At 49.3% G+C, this 8,399-nt stretch overlaps 1 protein-coding gene across 1 annotated transcript; it reads right to left on the bottom strand.

Moving 5' to 3' along the window:
• Positions 1-241: 241 nt before the first annotated feature.
• Positions 242-7,963, bottom strand: LOC105551669 (leukocyte immunoglobulin-like receptor subfamily A member 6). The gene is made up of 8 exons (XM_011997008.1): positions 7,880-7,963; positions 6,630-6,724; positions 4,682-4,704; positions 4,024-4,308; positions 3,581-3,874; positions 3,076-3,372; positions 2,517-2,819; positions 242-333 (listed from the first exon to the last, which is right to left on the bottom strand). Exons 1-8 carry the CDS (start codon positions 7,961-7,963, stop codon positions 242-244), a joined length of 1,473 nt encoding a protein of 490 aa, XP_011852398.1.
• Between the last annotated feature and the right edge of the window lie 436 nt (positions 7,964-8,399).

The following is an 8,399-nucleotide window of genomic DNA, read 5'->3' as shown; positions in this document are numbered from 1 at the left end:
GGAGGTTTAATAGAGGAGGCATTCTCTACAGGCACCCAGACATCTTCCTGCACCTGACCCATACCTCCCCTTCTCGACCTCCTCAGTAGACAGTTTCCCGAATGATGGTCCAGACTTTCTTTCAGAACCTTTTGGGACCATCAGATTCATTGCCAAGGCTCTAGCACTCTGACGGGTGCATTGTTCTCTCTTGTGTTTACCTCCTGGCTGCATCTTGGGGGTTTCTGTGGCTGTGCCAATCCTAAAACAGCAGAATCCCGAGGACCACCAGGACCAAGCCAGCCACGGCCATGCGGATGAGATTCTCCACGGTGTAATCCTGGGGGTGTGAGGCTGGGGATGGTGGACAAAGAGGTCACAGAGGTCAGGGTGGATCAACATGACCCAGGACCCCTGGATGTCCACCCAGGATGCCCACCTCCCCTTCACAGGACCTGACCCTCTGTGCCAGCCCCATAACCGAGAGCATCTCCTCACTCACTAGTCTTGGAGTCTGTCTGGTTTTGTGATGGGCTGAGGGTCTCAGCTCCTCCTGAGAATCAACCAAAAAAGGGGGCAGGTGTGTGAGGAGTTGAAGAGACTTAAGCCAACATGTCCCTCAGTTTCTGCATTCCTTTGTGTCTACATTTCTCCTAACTGTTCTGTAGTTATGTGATAGAACCTTTTCCTGATGCGGCAGAGGTACATACATACATATATGCACAGGAATAAATATGTGCATATACATAATTGAGATATAATAGTGTGTGTATGTAAATATATAATGCTTATGTATTATAAGATATATAATAGTGTGTGTATAAATAAATATATAATACCTGTCTCTTATACACATCTAGATGTGTATAAGAGACAGATATAATAGTGTGTGTATAAATAAATATATAATACATAATATATAATAGTGTGTGTATACATATAAATATGTAATAAGATATATAATAGTGTGCATATCTAAATATGTAATACATAATATATAATAAGACATATAATAGTGTGTGTATATCTAAATATATAATATATTATATATTATAAGATATATAATAGTGTGTATATAAATATGTAATACATAATATATAATAAGATGTATGATAGTATGTGTATCTCTAAATATATAATATATAATATATAATAAAATATATAATAATCTGTTAATACATAAATATATAATACATAATATATAAGATATATAATAGTGTGTATATAAATATGTAATACATAATATATAATAAGAAAAATAATAGTGTATATATAATACATAATATATATTGTAAGATATATAATAGTATATATAATATATAATATAATATATAATATATAATATATACATATATAACATATGTATATATAACACACAATATATAATAAGATATCTAATTGCATATATATGAATATATAATACAGAGTGTATAATAAGATAGTAGTGTGTGGGTATATATAAATATATAATACATAATATATATTATAGGATATATAATAGTGTGTAGGTATATATAAATATATAATACATAATATACATTATAAGATAGATAATGGTGTGTGGGTATATATAAACACATACATATATATTTGAAGTGAGAAGGGTAGTATAAAATTTAGAAACAAGTTTGTCCTCCAGTTTCTTGTGGTTAATGTAATTATTATCAATAAATCAGAAGAGATCATTTGGGAAAGGATTGAAAGGGAGTGTGTCAGGGGTAAGTTAATGGGAACTAAAATCAGCATACTCAAACCAAGAACTTTCTCATCTATACTTAACTAATTTTAGAAGATAGAAAGGAATCAAAGCCTTTCAAATTATTCAAGTAGTAAAACAATCCTTAAAATTCACAATGTCCACAGTTGTTATGAATATAACTTCAAAAGCCTGCTGATATAAATGTATAAAGTTTAATTTTAAATGTATTGGATAAACAGACATTATTAATAAGAAGTTATTCTCCATCATGAATGCACATATTTAATTTAATCCCAAAGAAAATCAGAACACAGTTATTTTACATCATAACGCTACCTACCAAATTAAATGTGTAAATTATAAATGCCAGCATTGCTTTGAAATCTTCAGAAACAGAAAGAGAAACAATAGATACGTGGACATAAAAAATAAAGGACAGAAAGGAATTGCGCACGAGGTTTGCTGTTGAATATTTGCCTGCATTGCTGCAGTGAGCAGGTGCACGATCTGCTCTTAGTCTCAGGTATGCACTGAGTGTTAGGGGGCTGCCCAGGGAGCCCAGGTGGGGAGTGGGTGGAGCCTCCATCTTCTACCCTCAGTCTAAGCATGATTCCTTCAAGGTTCCTCCGTATCTCATATCAGTCCTCCCTGGCCTTTAGCCCCATCTGAGGTCTCTGGGGTGGGAGCCCAGGATTAGGAGGTCCCTGACAATTTCCACCCTCTTATGGGCTGGGCCCTCTCCCTTTACTCCCCTCTTTCCTTAGCATCCTGAGCTCTGCTGGGGGCAGGGCCTGAGGTGAGCCTTTGAGCTCAGAGAGGACAAGGTCAGGGCCCTCACCTGAGACCACGAGCTCCAGGGGGTCACTGGGGTGAGACAGCAGGTAGGGGAAGAATCTGTGTGAGCCGTAGCACCTGTAGGTCCCCGCATGGGCTGAGGTCACAGGACCCATGGGGAATTCAGCCTGGTGCTGGTGAGCTCGGTGCTCTGATCTCAGACGCAGCAGGTGATGGGCTGCTTCCTCCTTGGTCAGAAGGAAAGTGTCCATCGGGCTCCGTGACTGACACAGCAGGGTCACGTTCTCTCCTGAAACCACCGTGGGGCCCGGCTGCACTGAGAGGAAGGGTCTGTCAGGGATCTGTCCTGGAGAGAAGAAGGATGGGTGAGGGGCTGCCCCACCTTATTCTGAGCTGAGACTTCCCCAGGCCTCTCTCTGGGGCCCTCAGTCTCTCTGTCTCTGTTTTCTCTGAGTCTCCCCCTCCCCACCCATCCCCTGTCTCTCTCTGTGTCTTTCTCCCTTAGGACCCCCCACCCCTCATCCCGGTCATCACCACCTGGGCTCCCCCAGTAGGGCCTGAGCAGAGCCTGGATCCCTGACTGAACCCGCTGGGCTCCTCACCTGCGATCAGGATGTCCAGGGGGTCACTGGGGGCCGACCACTCGGAGGAGAGGTTGTGTGCACCGTAGCATCTGTACTGGCCCCCGTGGGACACCTTCACAGGGCCCAGGGTGAAGCTGGCCTGGGAGAGCCCAGCCTGGTGCTGCTGGCCAGAGCCCTGGAGGAGGTCACGTCCCTGCTCCTTGTACAGAGCGAATCTGTCGTAGCTGACATCAGAGCCACACTGCAGGGTCAGGGTCTCTCCAGGGGCCACGACAGGGCCCTGCAGGGTCAGGAGGGAGGGCTTCCTAGACACGCCTGGAGGGAAACAAGAGTTGGGACTAGGAGGGCTGGTTCCTCCCACACCCCTTCCTTCTCCCGTTCAGGCCCTGCAGGTCTCACTGTCTCTCACACTCAGTCTCTCTGGGCTCAGGAGTCCCAAACTTCCCCTGTTCCACCCTCCTACGTGGGACTCCCTGAGAGTGAGTTCTCAAAAATAAATCGGGCAAGGAGCGGACGTCTGTACCTGAGACCAGGATTTCCATGGTATCACTGGGTTCCGACCACACCCGGGTGATGTTCCTGTAATATCCATGGCATCTGAACATCCACCGGTGACTGGGGCCCACAGGGAACAGGGCCAGGAACAGCCCGTTGGAGAGTTCCTGTGAGTCCAGCATCCAGGAGAGCTTGTTTTCTCCTTCCTCAATCAAGACGAACCTCTGAAATCCCAGCCTTGAGCTACACTGGATGGTCACGTTCTCTCCTGAGGTCGCCACAGGGCTCGGCAGGGCTGAGAGGGTGGGTTTCCTGTAGGCTCCTAGGAAAGAAGGAGACACTGTCTTAAGCGGGACTCACGCCTCCCACATCATCCCCCAGGGCTGAGTTATTAGAACCAAGATGCCCCTGAGAGCTGACCTCCTTCCTGAGGGCAGAGCCTGGGGCTGGGACCCCTGAGTGTCCTCTTACCTGTCACCACCAGTTCCAGCGGGTCACTGAGCTCTGACCAGCCTGCAGAGCTGAGATAGTGACAGCAGTATGTCCCTGCATAGTGCTCTGTCATGGATGGGATGAAGAAGTTGGTCTTGTTCCTGGGCTCTGGTGGGCTCTGTTGGTGCCAGGTCATGGGGCTTCCTTCCTTGGTGAGATGGTAACCCTGGGTATCCAGGGTCCCCTGGCACCAGAGGGTCACGGAGCTCCCCCAGCTGATCACAGAGCCTGGCTCAGCCCAGAGGCTGGGTTTGGGGAGGATCCCTGGAAGAAACCGCAGGCTGGAGTCCACAGACCTCCCCCGCCCCTCATTCCCAGCTCAGGCCATGGACCCTCTTGATTTTCTCACCCTCCGTTCAGAAGGCCCTGAGATGAGAGTCCGGGTGCTGAGTGTGAGGGAGGGCATGGGAGCTTAGCAGAGACTCACCCACAGGTGCTCGGGTATTCTGGTCCAGACTCAGCCATGGAGGACAGTTTCCTGTGGGGGATTTGGAAGACAGAGGTGTGATGGCTTCCCTTCCTGCTGGAGCACCAGTAGCCACTGGACCCCTGAGGGTCTCCAGTGATCAAGTCTGCTGTGGGACCCCCCTCACCCCAGCCCAGTGCCCCTCCTGTCCCTCGTCTCTCCACCACTGACTGAGGCACAGAAGAACAGGGAGGATGGACACCATGATGCCTGCTCTGCGTGCTCCAGCTGTGGGACAGGAGACCACACGACCCTCCAGGACAGACAGACGCGCGGATGTGGTTAAGTCAGAGCCTGCTGCCGCCTGTCTGGGTCCCCACAGCTGTCAACCCACAGGAAGTGGACACAACCTCTTGCTGGGCCTGTCTCTGATTCCCCCTAGTATGGGGGCTCAGGAGGACCCAGGCCCTCTGCACACATCTCAGCCCAAACCTGAGGTGTCCCCTGATGGCCAGGGCTCCTTTTTCTGAAAACCTGCCCATGGAGGGTAGACCTAACATCACGTCTAGGTCAGCTACCAACTGGGCGGGAGTCTAAACTGAAAACACAGCCCTTATTTTCTCAGAGCCTCCACTCATGACATCGACTTTCCTTTTCCCCACCGATGCAAAGACAAATATTTCCCCACGAGACAGTCACCCTGATCTGGAGCACTTCCTGCTTTCAGTAAATACAGTCGATTTCATTAGGGGAGGCTCTGGGAAAATTAGGGGATGCAGTTTAGCAGAAGATGAACATTCAGCAACTTGTTTCTCAATTAATTAATTTATTGCCAAAGAGAGAGAAGTGGAAATATGAGAATAGGGACCACAACTAGAATGTGGTTGAGGGAATGGTTTCTACCTTATTTCCTGGCAGAGAACTAAGACATAAGAACAAGAAAGCTGGCTGGCTGCGGTGGCTCACGCCTGTAATTCCAGCACTTTGGGAGGCTGAGGCAGGCGGATCACAAGGTCAGGAGTTCGAGACCAGCCTGACCAACATGGTGAAACCCTGTCTCTACTAAAAATACAAAAATTAGCCGGGTGTGATGGTGTGCATCCGTAATCCCAGCTACTCGGGAGGCTGAGGTGAGAGAATCACTTGAACCCAGGAGGCGGAGGTTGCAGTGAGCCGAGATCACGCCACTGTACTCCAGCCTGGTCAGGAGAGCCAGACTCTGTCTAAAAAAAAAAAAAAAAGAACAAGAAAACCCAGTGAGAGGTGGTTGTGAGAACACACTAAAGAGGAAAGATCACTCAGGACTGGGAGTGGTGACTCACGCCTGTAATCCCAGCACTTTGGGAGGCCGAGGCGGGTGGATTACCTGAGGGCAGAAGTTCGAGACCAGCCTGGCCAACATGGTGAAACCTCATCTCTACTAAAAATACAAAAAATAGCCGGATGTGGTGGCATGCACCTGTAATCTCAGCTACTCAAGAGGCTGAGTCAGGAGAATCTCTTGAACCCAGGAGGCAGAGGTTGCAGTGAGCCGAGATTGCACCACTGCACTCCAGCCTGGGCAACAGAGCAAGGCTCTGTCTCAAAAAATAAAAACTGAAAAGAAAAAAAGAGAAGGAGAAGAGGAAGGAGACGGAAAGGAGAGGAAACACGCCTGAGGTGGAACATTACATGTAACATGGAGTAGGCAGGGAATCCGATAGAGCACTGAAACTCTTGCTGGGTGCGGTGGCTCACGTCTGTAATCCCAGCACTTTGGGTGGCCGAGGCGGGCGGATCACATCTCATGAGGTCAGGAGTTTGAGACCAGTCTGGCCAAGATGACGAAATCCCGTCTTTACTAAAAATACAAACGCTACCTAGCTGTGGTGGCAGGCGCCTGTAATCCCGGCTACGTGGGAGGATGAGGCAGGAGAATCGCTTGAACCCGGGAGGCGGAGGTTGTAGTGAGTCAAGATCGCACCATTGCACTCTAGCCTGGCCAACAAGAGCAAAACTCCATCTCAAAATAAATAAAATAAAATAAAATAAAATAATAAATAAAAAGAGGACTGGACATCTCCTCTGGGTTGTCAGTGAATGGAACCAAGCAAGCCACCGCCCTTTCCCTTTTGTCCTACAAGTGTCTTTCTTGGCCTCCAGGAAGTGAGTTCCATTGTCAGACCCCATGTTTGTTGCCGCTGGGTTAATAGAGTCTCCTCCCTTTCCACCTGTGGCTCCCCATGGGTTCCCAGGCCCCAGCCAGCATTGTGAATAGAGCCAGGAAGACCAGCCCTATCACACCCCTCCTGATGGAATTCCCACAGTGTCATCCTGGAGAACAGGGGCTGGGAGCTGGGGTAGGATCAGAGACCTTTTCATGTGGGCCAGGCCCCTCCCTCCACAGGAGTTCTGACACGGAGCCCATCACCACCCGTTTCACCCCGACGATATTCTTCCTGCCCAGACACCCCCATTCTCCCTATATCATCATGGGCACCTCAGTGAAATCCACGGTTGAGGGTCTCTGTCACTCACTCTTCCCTCTTCTTGGAAACTTTCCTTGGATCCTTCCAGAGCCCTTCCTGAGTGTGCTGCAGGGTCTCTGCCACACGGCACACTCTCAGGAGCCCTCATCCTCCCCCTCACCTACTGCGCCCACACAGCCAGGTGCAGGCTCCGTTTCTTCATCTTCCCTTCCCCACAGGCCCTGATGGAAAGTGGATTAGACTTGCTACTGAGTAGGGGCTCAGGTCACTCTGACCCCTTCCTCCCTGTGGACGAGGCCTCCGTCCCAGAGCATTGGAGGCTGAAGGGTCTTGCGGATTCCCACACTGACCACAGTCTCAGATGCGGATGGGGAACCTAGGAACTCGGGAGGGGCTGCCTAGCCCAAGGTTCCACAGCTGGAGGTGGCACAGCCTTCACTCACACGGGGCTCTTCCGTCTCCCCAGGGACTTCACACTGGAGGCTAAGAGCACCACTTTGCACACCACATTCAAGGATGGATTCTGTGGGTGACTAACAAGTTCTCCTAGGGTTCCAAGGTAACAGGACAGCAAATGGGTGAGGGAGAGCCTCCGTCGTCCCACTGAAGTAGGACCATTCTCTATGGAGGGTTGGTCCCCTGCCTTCCTCTACTCTGTCATCTCCCTAGTGACTGATAGGGGTCCTGGGGTGTCTTCCCTGGAATCCCATGAGGGACAATTCCTTTCCTGAGAGGGAAGGTATAGAGAGGACTAGCAGGTGCCTGGTGATGGAAAGTACCCATAATCAAGAGACATTGCCTCCGCCCGGGATAATAAATATCCGAGTTTCCAAATGGGAAATCTCTCTTTGGTGAGAGCTCAGGAGGGGCTTCTGGAAGATGGAAAAGGGTGAGGGGCTGAGGCCACCGCTTATCTCCCCAAACTGCATCTGTGTTTGTCCTGACCTCTTTCTTCACTCACTTGGATAAGTAGGACCCCAAAGTGGGCCTCCAGACAGGAAGCAGTGGAGAGTGTGGAGCTGCCCTGTCTACCTGACACCCCCATCATACTCAACCTCTCTTTTCCTCTTTGTGTTTCTCATTGCTTCAATTTGTCTGGAATCCCTAAGATTCCCATGTCTCCAGCAGGCTGTCCCTCAGACATGGCTTTATGATTTAGTGTTTCACAGGACCTGCAGCAGGCATGGCTTCCCCTCAATAACAGTGGTCACCCAGGCTGATCACTCATAGGCAGAGCCGTTGACAGAGAGCTGCAGCATCTAGAGGTCCCATCACCAGCCCCAAGACCGAGAGAAACTGGCCCAAATGCTCCACTGTGTCTCTGTACTCCAGTGAGCCAGTGTCCAGGGGCCTCCCCTCCCTGTAGAAGGCACAGGTCAAATGAGCTTCCAGAGCTGCAGAGCAAAGTCATGTTCTCTCCATCAATACTTACTGCAGGGCACAGTTGAGCTCAGACAGAAGTTCTCTTGTAGACAGCTGGG

Source organism: Mandrillus leucophaeus, unplaced genomic scaffold (assembly GCF_000951045.1).
Source record: "Mandrillus leucophaeus isolate KB7577 unplaced genomic scaffold, Mleu.le_1.0 Scaffold53, whole genome shotgun sequence".
In the NCBI taxonomy this organism is placed as follows: domain Eukaryota; kingdom Metazoa; phylum Chordata; class Mammalia; order Primates; family Cercopithecidae; genus Mandrillus; species Mandrillus leucophaeus.
The sequence above is the reverse complement of the archived record's forward strand: the minus strand, read 5'-3'. Positions and strand labels throughout refer to the sequence as shown.